Source organism: Meleagris gallopavo, chromosome 6 (assembly GCF_905368555.1).
Source record: "Meleagris gallopavo chromosome 6, MGAL_WU_HG_1.1, whole genome shotgun sequence".
Taxonomy (NCBI): domain Eukaryota; kingdom Metazoa; phylum Chordata; class Aves; order Galliformes; family Phasianidae; genus Meleagris; species Meleagris gallopavo.
Window position 1 is genome coordinate 15,730,309 of NC_139409.1, and position 15,481 is coordinate 15,745,789.

At 45.0% G+C, this 15,481-nt stretch overlaps 1 protein-coding gene across 1 annotated transcript; it reads left to right on the forward strand.

The window, feature by feature from the left end:
* The first annotated feature begins 6,592 nt into the window (after positions 1-6,592).
* Positions 6,593-13,040, forward strand: LOC104916558 (patched domain-containing protein 3-like). Its single transcript, XM_010727590.4, has 4 exons — positions 6,593-7,526; positions 7,625-7,746; positions 8,140-8,285; positions 10,033-13,040. Exons 1-4 carry the CDS (start codon positions 6,786-6,788, stop codon positions 11,667-11,669), a joined length of 2,646 nt encoding a protein of 881 aa, XP_010725892.2. The 5' UTR covers positions 6,593-6,785; the 3' UTR covers positions 11,670-13,040.
* Positions 13,041-15,481: the final 2,441 nt, after the last annotated feature.

Consider the following 15,481-nt stretch of genomic DNA (forward strand, 5'->3'; position numbering starts at 1 on the left):
GTTTCTTTTAAAAGCTGTAAAAAAGGTTCAAAGTGTGAAGTGAAGCGGCATTCCTTGACTTTTTACAGCATAAAAAATTAACCTAGAAGGAAAGATATTCTAATATTCAGCACTGTAATATTAAAATGAACATGAATAATCTGGACAGCCTAACTAGTTTTACTCTCAGATCACTCCTTTACAAGAAATATTTCCTGTAAACAGACTTTATGGAAATGGCAGGCATGTGGATCATGAAGTGGGTGGCCAGCAGGGACACTGAGGTGATTGTCCCTCTGTACTCTGCCCTCGTGAGGTCCCATCTGGAGTGCTGCGTCCAGGTCTGGGGCCCCTATACAAGAAAGACAGAGAACTGTTGGAGAGGGTCCAGAGGAGAGCCACAAAGCCTATTAGAGGGACGGAGCACCTCCCCTACAAAGACAGGCTGAGAGACCAGGGCTTGTTCAGTCTGGAGAAGAGAAGGCTGTGGTGTGACCTCATTGCAGCCTTCCAATATCTAAAGGGAGCCTATAAACAGGAGGGGAGTCAAATCCTTGAAAGGATGGATAATGGCAGTACAAGGGAAATGGTTTTAAGTTAAGGGAGGGAAAACTTAGGTTGGATATCAGGGAGAAGTTCTTTATTATGAGAGTGGTGAGGTGCTGGAACATGCTGCCCAGAGAGGTTGTGGATGCCCCGTCCCTGGAGGTGTTCAAGTCCAGATTGGATGGGGCCCTGGGCAGCCTGGTCTAGTTTTAAATGGAGAGGTTGGCAGCCCTGCCTGTGACAGGGGTGTTGGAGATTCATAATCCTTGAGGTCTCTTCTAACCCAAGCCATTCTATGATTCTATGATTCTATGATTCTATGAAGTTGGGTTCAACTGCAGACTTAAATACTAAATGTTGCACACGTAAATTGAAGAGTATTAACATAGAATTGCCCACTGACCAATTGTCACTCTAGATAGTGACAGTATAGTCATCAGGAAGATGAGTGTCAAAGTGTCTTTTTCAGCCTGTGGACAGCCTGTCCACAAAATTAGAGGAGTTTTGCGGAGAGCTGGCCATTTGACCAATGCAGTTTCCAGCCTCCATTCACAACATCTAGACCTCCAAAAACAATGAGAACTTAGCTCATTCAGATAAAGTTAGCTACACTGCAGACATCTAAATGTAGGTGAAATGGATGTCATTAATCCCACTCCAAGAGTAGGCATTGAGCACTTGTGGAATGATCCAGAAAAATGGAGAGAAAGAACTCTCAGTAAGTGGACAATTTGTATCCAAGAAAGATAAATGAGAAGTAGCAGCAATGGGATCACATTTTGCTTTTAAAAAATAGTAGTCTTAGAAGATTCCTAGCCTAGCAAGAAAGATTTCTCTAAATAGTATTCCAGTAGGTGAACAGCAAGGAAAAAGAAAAGAGTGAAGTTACAAATTTTTTAAATCAGAGGATTATTGCTCAGAGAGGAAAATGAGTAATCAATTTAGATGTAATTTTATCCTCTGTGTATAAGGCACTGTCAGTTTCAATACTATGAAATCACAGAATCAAAGGGATTGGAAGACATGTCTAGAAATCATCTAATAGATGAGCATCCAACCTTTTAGCAGCCCCAGCCCTGGGCGCTGGGCACCACCATGGACACTGGGACAGGCTGGGGCCAGGGACAGGTCCAGGCTGAGGCTTGTGGTTGGGGTCTGGGCCCAGGCTGTGGGCCGTAGTCAGGCACAGGCAGTTTCCACAATCCAGGACTGCACCCTGGCTGCAGCCTTCCCACAGCACATCTGGGAGTCTCTGCCCACCTCCCAAAGACTGGGGCTGCTGTCAGCTGTGACTTTGCCCTGCGTGCCCAGGGCCCTGGCAGCCAAACCGTTGGGGCAATGCCCTCAGGATTGACACAGCCTCTTCCTTGTTGTCCCATCTCTCATTCAGAATTGTGTGAGGTCTAAGGCTTGAAATCTGAAGAGGTTTTGGGGAAGTCCCTGGCCTTGCTGTCCCTGAGACTGAATGTTTCAGGCAAGGTACAAATTGCCTGGTCAGCTCTTATTTTGTCATTCACGTGAATTCCAATTGCAATTGATGGTAGAGTAGGTTTCCATATTATGGCTGATTCTGGATGTCATCTTGTCTTTAGTTCTCACCATCAGTACATGTCAAAGTATAGGAACTTTGTCTCACAACAGGAACTTCAAGTAATTTGAAAGTACAAACAGTTTCACTCTTACAGTGCTTCTGTGAGACAGAACAGAAGCCCTATGGAACCTCCCCATTCTCAGTGTATCTTGGCTTTTCTATACACAAAACAAGGCTGTCATTCAGTGACAGTGATATTTCAGATATACCTAAGAAAGCACAAACAACATCAGATAGTAATCCTAGATCTAAAGCATACAACCATCTGTTGCTACTTAATTAATAGGATTTTAGGAGATGTACAACACAGACCATGGAGGGGAAAAGGGAGACAAAATGAAAAACAGACTGTAGTCCAAACAATGGCATTTGTGAAGCGACTTTGTACTAGATGTGGTCATTCTACCTGCTGAGGTACTGAAATAAGCTGAAAATCCTATGCTTGTGCACATCACCTACACATTGTAGCAAACAGCCAACAGCCAGTTAATATGAGAAATTGTGGCAGGAAGCTGAATTGTCCCACAATATTTCCAAGGTATAAATAAAACTGCACATAAACTGGGGCTAAAAAGGAGCTATGGTCACAAGACACCCAGGAAGATCTCATGTTTGAAATCAGATGTCAGCTAGAGATTTTCTTTCACCTAAGCATGAAAATAAATCCTCCAGTGAACAAAGAGAGGTTCAGCTCAGGAGCACTTTCAAGTGCTCTTCAAGTTTATGGGAACTCAACAAGCTCTTTACAAATTCCTAGTATACTGTAAGAAAAGCAGGTTATCCAAGTATGATATTTCTGCATTTACTCTATTTTCCTCCAATGGGTAGTTAAAAATACACAGACACAGATTCACACACATGTAGACTTCACGCACTCTGAATGTGCAACAGCAACAGCAGGATATGTTCCTCAGACAGTACACTGATAACAAAGAAATATATATGCCTGGATAACCTTGACTGATGTGAGAAGAAGGAGATAACTTTGTTAATGTTCTCTTGTTACAGGAAAAATGGCAGTCATTGATTAGCAGAAAGTTCCGATCCTTGTGAAGCATACTGTTATTTTCCTGTAAATGAAATGGGGACAGCTATGAAAGTTTATAGGTTATGCAGATAATATCATAAATGCTGAAGTTATCTCATTTGTTACCCTTATTTGACCCTACCGGGAATTTTACAAGGAAGCTTACAAACGTGCGATAAAACAACAGCCTGCAAAGATAACATCCCCGTCACTGATAAGATAATATTTAAAGAGGTTGACTTCTTACCCTTTCCACAGAAGTTCTGAAATAATTAATATTTATTGAGGAAAAAAAAATTCTATAAATCTTATATAGAGAGTAGAGATACAAAAGTTGATGAGGTTCTTCATTATCCTCAATTACACAGTACTCATGGCACTGCAGGGTTTTAAAAGTGTAATTCAGAGCAGTCTCTGTGATTCTGAAATCACAGTGCAGCCAGGAATTGTTATTTATGTCAGCTCTAAAAGAAATATCCCTGGAGCTTAAATAATATAATCAAACAGCCCACCTTGTCTTTCTGGTAATCAATATTAACAAGCTGAAATTCTGACCATCATTCTCATGTGCAGGGGCTGTTCTGAAAGTAATGGGAATGTTGGCCCAGGACATCAAAGGCAGATGTTGGTGGTATGGTAGGAGAGATGGATCCTTCCCACCAATATTCCTGGCAACATGTTTTTGCCATGTGAGAGATGGCAGCAGAGGGGTAGTCTGACAGAATGGTGTCTGGCATGGAAGTGCGTATGCAACAAAGTTGTGGAACTGAATTCCTCCATGCAGAATCTTGCATCTTATGTCATTCATTGATGCTTGCTGAATGTTTATGGAGACCGTTTTCATGGAAATAAATAGGAGGCATTACTTTTGGGCAACCTACATGCAATAAAAGCAGCTTATCACCTAGCATGGGCATGTCCAGCCTATGGCAAATAATGGCAAATTTTGATATTTTGCCTAAACACAGTCCTGCAAACAGTGGAAAATATGGAGTCTTGTTTTCTGTTTTGATAAAGGGATTTGAGAATAGATTTCAAGATTGCTGAAAAAATCACCAATTCTTGGTATATCTGTGTCTCCGTTTTCCATTGACATGAAAACTTTACCTAAAAGTTTTCAGATGGAACGTACACAGTTGCAATCAGATATTCAATTCAAAAATTTTATCACATCTCTTTACCAGAATTCCATAAGACCTCTTCTAATCAGAGAAAAATATCCCCACAATCACACTTTACTCATGTTGTTGTCCAAAAAGTGGATTTGTCATCACCGTGCAATGAGTCAGTCATCACAAACTGAGAGACACTGCTTATTTATTTCAGCATTGTGCAGGCCAAGGTGCTCAGTGGTTTCTCTCAGATCAAGCACAAAACAAAACTATCTGCACAATATTTATATACAAAAGTCAAAGAGGAAATAATTTTCCAGTCTGTTCTCCTCACAATGCTTTGTTGCTAATTTTCATACAATTATAAGGAGTCATGGACCTTGGGTTTTCTTGCTAAAAGAAGTCAGCAAGTCCCCAGCGTATCATGATTAATTTTCCCTTCAAGGTCTACTGGCTCTGGGAAGTCCCCTACTAAGTATTTATTCTTCTGATACCTAATACAGCCATAAATCAGTTTGCTGAGAATTAGTCTTCAACTATGTCCTCATTTATTGACATTATGTACATTTGTGAACAAATATTTCCAAGGATAAAGCACAGGAAGAGCAAAATTTCATCAAAAAATCTCTGATGAGCACCTTGAGAACTCACTAAGAATTGCAACCACTTCCATTAAATCATTAGTTGCATTAGTTTCACAAAAACAACGTCAAATATCCTACTAGTTTTGTTTTTCTTCCTCTCTTTTTTTTTTAATGTTTTTAAACATATATATATATGAAGACTTTTTTTACTTATAGACTTTAAATACGTTCTATATTTTATATGTGGCCCAAGATAAATTCCTTTTCACACAGTGTAGCCCAGACAAGCCAAAATGTTGGATACCCGTGATTTAATCAGTTAAAAATCTACATGCAACTTCATGCTTCCTAAAAATAAAAACCTCAACTAAACACAGAAATTCCTGAAAGGCCCCACAACATACCTAACACATATCAACAACTCTGACATATCACATAAGACAGTCATAGTTTTTCATACGATTTGACTGTCTGCATTGACACTGTCCCCTCTTGGATGGCCTAAGGTACGTAATCACAGCAAATACCACTCTCATCATTGATCAGAGGAGCAGCAGTCACTCACTCTGTCTCATCCTGATACTGCTTGGTGAATGGCAATTCCACAGAATCACTGTGTGTAACAAAAGCCAGGAAGAGCAGATCTTAAACCTGAGTAAATATCAGCTCGTTCCATGTCCTGGAGCCAGAGTAACTTCAAGGTTCTCTTCAGAATGGTTATTATCTAAGCAGATAAGCTTCACTGGAAGAAATCATGAATTCACTCACCACATAGCTGTGCTCATCACCAGGCTACATCCCCATCATTCCCATCATCTGCACATGTTTAAAGCCACGGATACAGACCGTTGCTGCCAAGCAAAGGAGGCAAAGATCTATCTTTGATGGCAGTCATGCATGCAAACAGAGACAGCAGATAGGCAACCAATAGAGCACATCCGCCCCAACCAGGCAGTCGGAAAGTCTGCATCAGGTGAGGAGGAAGCTTCCCTGTCATTGTGGGGTATAGTAGTGGGCACCGTAAAGAACACGTTAGTCAAATTTCCTTCAGAAATGGTGTGGGCATACCTGACATTGCCTTATGGCAGCAAGAGTAAGATGAAAAAATGTATCAATGTTCTGCTTGTAACTGCTCTTGTGCACACACATCGTGCCTGGGTTGTTTGTCAAGAGGCTCAGGACTCAATGTTTGTCTATAGACATCTGGCAAAGCACTTTCCACAGGTAGCCTGGATAAAGAAAAACACCCCCTCTGTCCAGCAGTTCCAAAGAGAGGCACAGAAATGAGCCTTTATGTCTACAGACAGGAGACATTCAGGCCCTGCTGTTGTACACAAGAGTTGTTACATTTCCAGACTATTCCTATAACCGTGAAAATCAAACCCCGACTTTTTTGCAGAGCTCAGTCATAGCAACCTGGACTCGCAGCCATGAGCTACACAGAAGCTCTGCAGAGCCAACTGCGCCAGCTTAATTTGCTGCTCTTCCCATGTCCTTCGCTCGTTATTCTTCCCCTGTGCATACCCTACACTCCTCAGTTTGTTCGGCTCCTCACACGCGCCGAAAGCCACACACTGCTTTTGGCTGGGAGAAGCGTTACGCTTCCTGCGCCATCGCCACGCGCTACCAGAGGGCACGGGCGGACAGCCGCCCCTCAGTCACGGCCGTGCCCGGCAGCGGGGCACCCGTCCGACATCCGACCCCGGGCGCGGAACGCGCAGCCCCGCGGTCCCACCTGCGTGCCGAAGGGTGCGGCGAAGGGAGCGGTGAGGGAGTGGGAAGGGCTGAGGGCGCGGCCGCCGGCCGGCAAGGGCCGGCAGCGGCGCGGCTGGGGAGTGCTCAGTGCCTGCGCTACGCGGCGGGAAACGGGAGGTGTTCTGCCCGCGGGGCGAAAGGCCGAGCTCTGGTGTGAGGTGCACCCGCGGGCAGGAGCCGCCGCCTCGGCCATGGGGCAGCCGCGGTCCCCCCGGGAGCGCTGCTCCTGCAGCAACACCAACTGCGTGGAGCGGCCCCTGACGCGGCTCTTCGAAGCGCTGGGGCGCGTCGTGGCCGCCTGCCCCTGGCCCTTCGTGCTGCTGCCGCCGCTGCTGTCGGCCGCGCTGGGCGCCGGCTTCGTCTTCCTGCCGGACCTGCAGACGAACGACATCGAGGGCCAGTTCACGCCGACGGGCGGGCCCGCCAAGGCCGAGCGCGACTTCGTGCGGCGGTACTTCCCCACCAACGATTCGGAGCGCTTCTCCGCCGAGCGGCTGCCCACGGAGGGCGCCTACGCGGCGCTCATCGCCGTGGCGGCGGGAGGCGCCTCGGTGCTCGACCGGCCGGCGCGGGACGAAGTGCCGCTGCTGGACGGCGCGGTGCTCGACCTCGGCTACGAGCGGTTCTGCGCCCGCAGCGGCGACGCCTGCGCCAGTGCCAACCCGCTGCTGCCGCTGCTGGCCAACGGCAGCGCCCTGCCCGAGCTGCCCTTCCCCGGCGGCGGCGGCGGCGGCGGCGGCGCCTTCCTGGGCACCGCGCTGGGCGGCGTGCAGACGGACGGCAGCGGGCGCGTGGAGCGGGCGCGGGCCGTGAAGCTGGTGTATTACCTGCGGGAGGACGGCGGCGCGGCGGGCGAGAGCCGGGCGTGGCTGGAGACGTTCCTGCGCGACTTCCCGGCGAAGCTGCGGGAGCTGAACCTCAAGGCCGTCGAGGTAGCGCCGGGGCGGGGGGCTGCGGCTGCGGCGGAGCGGGGCCGAGCGGCGTGTGGGGCGGAAACGCGCGCTCTGACCTCGCGCTGTTTTCGCTCCAGGTGACGTACTTCACTTCGTTGTCCAGACAAGAGGAGTTTGAGGGAAACACCAAGAGCGTGATCCCGCTCTTCTCCATCACGTACTTCCTGACGATCACCTTTTCGATTGTCTCTTGCCTGAGGTAAAGTACCTGTAAGCCCCGGGTCTGCGAGCTTTCGCTCCGGGTCCGGCGGGGTTTGGGCTCCTTCGGCTGCTGCTGAGCGAATTGGTTCTGAAGACGCTGCCCTCGTGAAATGTAATCATAGGCAAAACGCATTTCTTTGCTCCTTCTTTCCAACGTACACGTGCATCTTGTCTGCTATTGTGAAGTTCGTGCATGTTTACCTTCTGTAACTGGCCAGCAGTAGTAGTATATGTGGCACGTCCCGTATGAATTCATTTTGTCTTACTGCTGACACTTGGGAACAATCTGATGGGATATGATCCGTATCTCTGCAGAGAATTCAGTTGTCGTGCCAGATGCCTTGGTGAAATACTTGACATGTAACTAAGCTGTTCCTTAAAACATTTTCAGGCTGAGCTGTGTAAGAAATAACGTCTGGCTTGCATGCTGTGGAGTGCTTTCCTCTGGTTTAGCTGTATTAAGCAGCTTTGGATTGTTGATGTACTGTGGAGTGCCGTTTGTGGCAACCGTAGCAACTGCTCCATTTCTTATTCTTGGTAAGTAGAAAAAGTGTGTTGGGCTCTGGTATAAAGAGAAAAGCTGGAATTAAAACAACTCCGAAGTGTTACTCTCTTGTGGGTGTTGGTTCATAAGTAGCCTACTCCTGTGGAGATATAGCTTCCTCCAGCCTCCTACAGCACGGTGAGCTGGTCAGATTAGCATGTGGGTACACTAAAAGCAGCAGAAAGGCTGCTTTCAAAAAAACAGTGCCTGCCCTCATTCCGCTGTTCTGCACATTGACCACCTTTTCTTGCAGTACACTGAGAGCTGCCTATCTGGCTGCTTCACATCTGTTTCAAGGTAGCTCAGCAACAAGTACAATGGAACATATGCCCCATGTGCAACTTAGGCTAAATTAGCAGTGACTTAAGCCAGTACATGTATTATAAGCTGAATATTGGAAATAAGTTACCGTGAGCTTTTCTATAAGAGTGTAGTCTTTCGTCAAATGAATTTGAGCCTGAATAAATCAATATTGTCTGCTATTTTGAAGAAGTTCATCTTGTTTCAGTAAGATGTGAAATTTTGTATGCAATGTAATGACTATATTTTGGCCTCATTTTGATATAACATTGAAGCAGTGCTTTTTCTTAGAATCAGCACCCCCCAAGAGCACAAGGAAGTTACTGAATATCACTGTGTCACAGTTCCACAGACCGCTTGATAGCTGGAGCTTAGCTTTCAAAACATCTTCAGATAATGTTGCTGCAAATAAATTAGGGTTTGCTGCTCATCCTCTCCTCAGCTTCTGACTGATGCTCAGAGAGATGAGTGCCAATCCCAAACATTTAAAGGTCACAAGCTTGGTTAGAAATCATGAGACATTTAAAGAATAAAATCTGTGTGCTTTTTATTTTTCTGCTTTATGGGTTTGGATGTCTGCTTGTGTTTACAGTCTGTGGTTACATTTTCAGGCTTTCCTTTACAGTATGAAAGGTACAGGCACAAGTGGCAGGGTTGAGCACAGAAATTGCTCCTTAATCATTGTATGCTAGAAGCTGCTCTTTTAGGCAAACCATTCCACCAGAAGTTGGGGTGTAGGGGGAAGTTAGTGAGGGGGCACACTCAGTGCTGCTGCCAAATGTTTTGAGGAATTTACTGATAATTAAAATGAAAGCTGTTTGTAAAAGTTATCTCAAGAACTCTTGAGGTTTCCCTGATAGCAATAATCATTCCTTGTTCTTTCATATGCATCAGAGATAATTAATTTTTTTAACAGTCTCATTTAGAGGAGAGAAGATAAATGGAGAGTGAAGAGGGAATTTGGGAGTGACTTGCAAACTTCAGTGACTTCTCCTTGTCTACAGAAGACCGAGCAAGAAATAATTGGCCTAATTTGCTGCAGATTCCAGGGGTAACAGGAGTAATTCTAAAGATGAGAATAGAGAACTGTCAGAATAAGCAGTGTATTTGTATCTCTGTCACCTATATCAGTGGGTACTTGAACAGCAGACACAAAACACTCACCAGAGGTGGGTGAGGTGTGCTCAGTACTCCAGCAGAGCTGGGTGAAGGATCAATGATGTGACAGGTCACTGTGAGTTTTTGAAAGGTAGTAGAGCCAAGTGCATCCAAAGGACGTGTTTTCTTGTATCTTAAACTCACATCAGCACTAAAGCAAGTAGCCTCGCTTGCTTTTTGAAAATTCTGTGCAGCCTTAAATGCTGCTTATGTGGTACTTCTGCTGGGTGTCGGTGGAAGCTGCCTTGTGCCATGCAGAGTTAACTTTTTCTCCTCTTGCAGGAGTTGGTGTGGATGACATGTTTATCATGATCTCTTCCTGGGAACAAAGCTCAAGCAAGGCAGACAAATCAGACACTAAATCTCGGCTGGCCGAGACTTACAGAGAAGCAGCGCTTTCTGTGACAATCACCACTCTCACAGATGTCTTGGCCTTCTTCATTGGCACCTGGACTTCTTTTCCTTCTGTGAGGTCGTTCTGCCTCTATACCGGGACCGCCTTTGTCTTCTGCTATGTCTATGTCATTACCTTCTTTGGGGCAGTTATCGCGTTAAATCATAAAAGGGAGAAAGGAAACCAACACTGGTTAACTTGTGTGCAAGTGAAAGTAGGAAAGAAATCCTGCTTGTATAACGCGTGTTGTTTAGGCAGCTGTTCTAGTGAGCCGCCTGAGCCAGAAACCGGTGAGACAGAAAGCGAGCATCCCATGAGCATATTCTTCAAAAAGTATTACGGTCCTTTCTTGACAGGTAAATGGATCAAGCTTCTTGTGGTGTTGCTGTACGGAGCATATTTGGGTGGCAGTATTTATGGATGCACCCAGGTGAAGGAGGGCATAGATCTTCGAAATCTGGCTAGTGATGACTCTTATGTTATTGCATACTATGACGACGATGACAAATACTTTTCAGATTACGGACCCAGGGTCATGGTTGTCGTTACTGACAGCGTAAACTATTGGGATGAGTCTGTTCGTAATGACATTGAGGCTTGCGTACAGGATTTAGAGAACATTAACTATGTAGACAGGAACCTCTCGCTGTCATGGCTGAGAGTATACACAGAAATTGCTGGAAGTGGTTTAATAAACATAAACAGTAAGGATCTTTTCATTAATAACTTACCTGTACTATTCCAGTATTTTCCCAGTTTTGAGTGGGATATTAACAAGACTGCGGAAGGAATAGCAGCTTCTCGTTTCTTCATCCAGACAGTGAATGTCACCTCAGCCGTTGACGAGAAAAATCTGCTAAATCAGTTGAGAGACAGAGCCAAGCAGTGCGTAGTTCCACTCATGGTGTACCATCCAGCATTCATCTACTACGACCAGTACCTGGTAATAGTGCAGAACACCATTCAGAATGTTGTCATCGCTGCTGGGGCGATGCTCGTTGTCTCTCTTGTGCTTATTCCCAGCCCACTGTGTTGCTTGTGGGTGACTTTTGCTATAGCTTCTGTTATCGTTGGTGTTGCTGGTTTCATGACATTTTGGGACATCAGCCTCGACTCCATATCCATGATTAACCTGGTCATTTGCATTGGATTTTCTGTAGATTTTTCTGCGCATATTTCCTATGCCTTTGTTACGAGTGGAGAGTCATCAGCCAATGAAAAGGCAGTAGGAGCTCTGCACCAGCTTGGTTACCCAGTGTTACAAGGAGCAGTATCTACTGTGTTAGGAGTGGTTGTCCTGGCTGCAGCAAAAACCTACATCTTCAGAACGTTTTTTAAGATCATGTTTCTTGTTATATTGTTTGGGGCTCTTCATGGTCTTGTGTTTATTCCAGTATTTCTAACCTTTTTTGGATACTTGGGCAAATCACTCCCCATTACTGGAACTAAAACACCAGACCTTAAATTCTTTAGCAAATCTAGAATTCAGTACGTTAGATTCAGAAGTAATAAAGACTGCCCATAGTGTTAATACAAGATGTTACTTATTTATGCTGTGTAGATTAAACTGCAGTGACTTCCAAAGAATATAAGAAATGAAGGACTGGAAGGATGGAATAATAAATATGACAGAAAGGCAAAGACTTAAGAAAAGCCAGGCATTAAGTCACAAAAGAAGTGAGAGTGCACAGAATGGATTTACATTTTGTAACTTTTTGTGTGCTTGACTTTTTTAACTTTATTGGTGTTAAAATTTCTTTTGTAATTTAGTTACTGCAACACTCAAAGCCCTTAGAGAAGACAAATTGATGAACATTTTACATTCAGCTGCATCTTTTCAAGAGTAACCAACATGTAGCTTTAAGAAGATTAATGAGTTTCCAAAAGGATATGCTGTTGATAGTTGGCCTTATGTGGACCTCCTGAGTAACCATTGCCGTAGATAGTGTGCTATCAGGAAGGACAGCCCAGAACCATGTAGAAATTAAATTCTTGTCACACGGATTATGTGAATTCCAGGTCTGACAAAGTAATTTTCCATGAGATTGCTGTGCAGTTTTGCTGAGGGCAGCTCAGCAGAGTGTATTCACCAGTCCCAGCACTGCCAGGCCAGCCAAGCAGCCCATGCCATCTTCACTGCTGCTGGTTTCAGTAACACAGGGAAGCTGGTGTCCTGGAGAACAGCAAAAGCATCTGACATCTCCCAAAGGAATAAGGAAAGCATGATAGGTGGAAGGGAGATGTGCAAGGCTGAGCAGGTTATCTTATGCTCTTTTCATTTCCAGTGCAGAAAAGCAAGGCTTGTAATTTCAAGTCCTATGCCTTCTGTACATAGACTTCACTTGTGGTTCATTGCCACAGAAGTTCCTCTCTCTTAATTGACATGAAAGGAGCTCTTAAACCTGGTTTAGATTTGGATACCTGTGTTCTTAGTCAAAGGAACACACCAGGCCCAGGCAAAACTTATGGATGAGATCCAGGTTTAAGTCCATCATTTCAGCAGGTTTCACGTATGCTGGGATATATGCCTTGCCTTCTTACCAGGTGTTCAATCACTGTTTCAAGCCATGACTTAGCATTTCCACTACAACCTCCCAGGTTTCACATCCACATCTCCAGCTCCTGAAAGGTTCTCTGGAGTTGCTTTACATCACCACAGGGGGGCAAGGGAGCAAAGGGAAAGGAGAAGAGGAGAGGGCAGGCAGGCTTTGGTTCTGAAACATGTAATGTAATGAAAACCTAAGAGCTGCTGGCTCCAGTCACATCCTGGGCTAAGGTAGCCATCATGCAAAAATGCCTTTCCCAGTCTGCCATGTGGTAATTCTGAAGACTTTGGACTCCTTTTTCATTTGTGACCATGCACTGAACCTCCTTGCAATAAACCTGCATAAATAAATGTGTTTTGTTTTGTTTTGTTTAGTTTCTGAAGGGTTTGTGCCACATGCAGCTTGCTGCACAGTTGCTCGGCAAAGTGTCTGGGGATGGAGTGGACTTGGGGGTTCTCATGGGGCAGGGATGAAGATTTTGACAGCGCAAAGACTTTGAGAGTGCTTCCCACTGCAGCACTACACAACCCTCATAGGGTCTGCAGAAACGAAAATAGCCCAGACTTAAAGATAGTGTCAGATGGGCAGCAGGCCTCTTGCAGTGATCTACCCTGCACAGTTGCATAGTAAAAATCCATCAACATCCAGAAAGCACTCACATGCAGGAGGCACTGTTACTGAGAAACAGCTCTGGAAGGAGCCAAGAGGAATCAGGAATCTTACTGCTTTTAAAGTCCTTTCAGCCTTGCCCAAAAATGTCCCAAAGGGAATCATATAATTATGTTTGGAAAAACCACTAAGATCATCTAGTCCAACCATTAACCCAGTTCCACGATACTACTAAGCCATGTCACTTGGTGTGACATCTACCCTTTTGTTGAAAACCTGCAGGGACAGTGGCTCCACCACCTCTGTGTGCTCCACCTCCACTCGGGCAGCCCATTCCAGTATCTTAGCACTCTTTCTAAGAATTTTTTCCTAATATCCATCCTTAACCTCCTCTGGTGCAACTTGAAGCCATTCCCTCTCACCCTATTGCTGTTATCTGTGAGAAGAGGCTGACCCTCACTTTGCTACAACTTCATTTCATGTAGTTGCAGAGAACAAGGTCTTCCCTGAGCCTCCTCTTCTTCAGATTGAACAATTCCAGCTCCTTCAGCTGCTCCCCATAAGCCGTGTGCTGCAGGTCCCTCACAGCTTTTCTGCCCTTCTCTGGACACACTCTAGGGCCTCAGTGTCTTGTACAGAGGGGCCCAAAACACAGTACTCAAGGTGCAGGCAGCCTCACCAGTGCTGAGTATAGGAGGATGATCACCTCCCTGCTCCGGCTGGCCACATTGTTCCTGAAACAAGCCAGGATGCCGTTGGCCTGCTTGGCCACTTGGGCGCAGTGTTGGCTGGTGTTCAGCTGGCTGTCAACTAAGACACCCGGATCCTTTCCACTGTACAGCTTTCCAGCCACTCTGCTCCAGGCCTGTAGCACCGTGTGGGGTTATTGTGACCAAAGTGCAGCACTCTGCACTTCATCTTGTTGAAGCTCATACAATTGGCCTCAACCCACTGATCCAGCCTGTCCAGATCCTTCTGAAGGGCCTTGTTATCCTCAAGCAGATTGACAGTTCCTCCCAACTGAGTGTCATCTGCAGAGTTCCTGAGGGCATACTCAGTCCCCTCATCCAGATCATCAGTGAAGATATTAAGCAGGGATAGTTGCAATGCCAACCCTTGTGTGAACCAATTAGTTCCCTTCCCTGGAAGGGAACTTACAGCCCATACCCTCCTCATTCTGCTGACTGAAAGAGAAATGATGCTTTTTAGCTGCTTTCAGCTTTTCTTCCAAGCGCGGCTCTGTGCAATGCCTAGTTTTAAATTCAGTTTTCCAGTACTAGATGCAAGCAGTGGAACACAACTGGGACATGTAAAAATAAAAATAAAAAAGGTGTTGCCAATTATTTCCAAAAAGCATTCATAAAATTAACATTTCAATGGACAACCAACTTGGAAAGTCATGCAGTTGATTTCTGGCATTTCAGCTGCTCAGTTGTGCTTTCTCTTCTCAATTTGAGGTATTAACAGGAAGTGGAGGAATAATTCCATTGGTTTCCTAGTGGGACAGGCAGCCTGTATTTTCATACACTATCTGAGACATTGTTTCTCCTAAATCTAGCACAGCTTATGTTCATACTGTCCCAAACTCTCCAGCTACTTCTCGTTTACGGGGAGATGCTGAAGACAGGAGGATTCATTTCTTCTAATTCTGCAAAGAGGGTGTTTAAGGAATGCAAATATTGAACAGTTTCCTCAGTGATGCAACAGGACATCCCTGGAAACAAATTTAATTAAGCACAGTTGATTTTTAATCATCAGTCTTCAGAGTAAGCACTCATGTCGACCATTCAACCAAGGTATCATCAACTTGATAAATACAGCAGAATGAATTTTCTTGCTCGATACAGAGCTAAGTGCAGTGAGATTATGAACCAGCTGTTCTGTTTTACCTGACTGCTATTTATAGTATATAATATATAAAATACAGTCAATAAAAGTCTTTAAGAAAGGTGAGCTAGAATTATCCAAGCCATTCCTACCACAATCACTTTAACTGTTATCATCATTCTAGTGTTTCTATAGATTTCAATTATTTGTATGCATCTAAGAAGGTGCATTTCAAAATAACTCTCTTTCATCCTGAGTCTACTGCTGTTTGCTGTAATACAGCTTCAGGCAGCAAATTGTTCTCCAAATAACCTCTAAGGCAACTCAAGTCCTTCTTCATTCAAGTTAGTGGGAA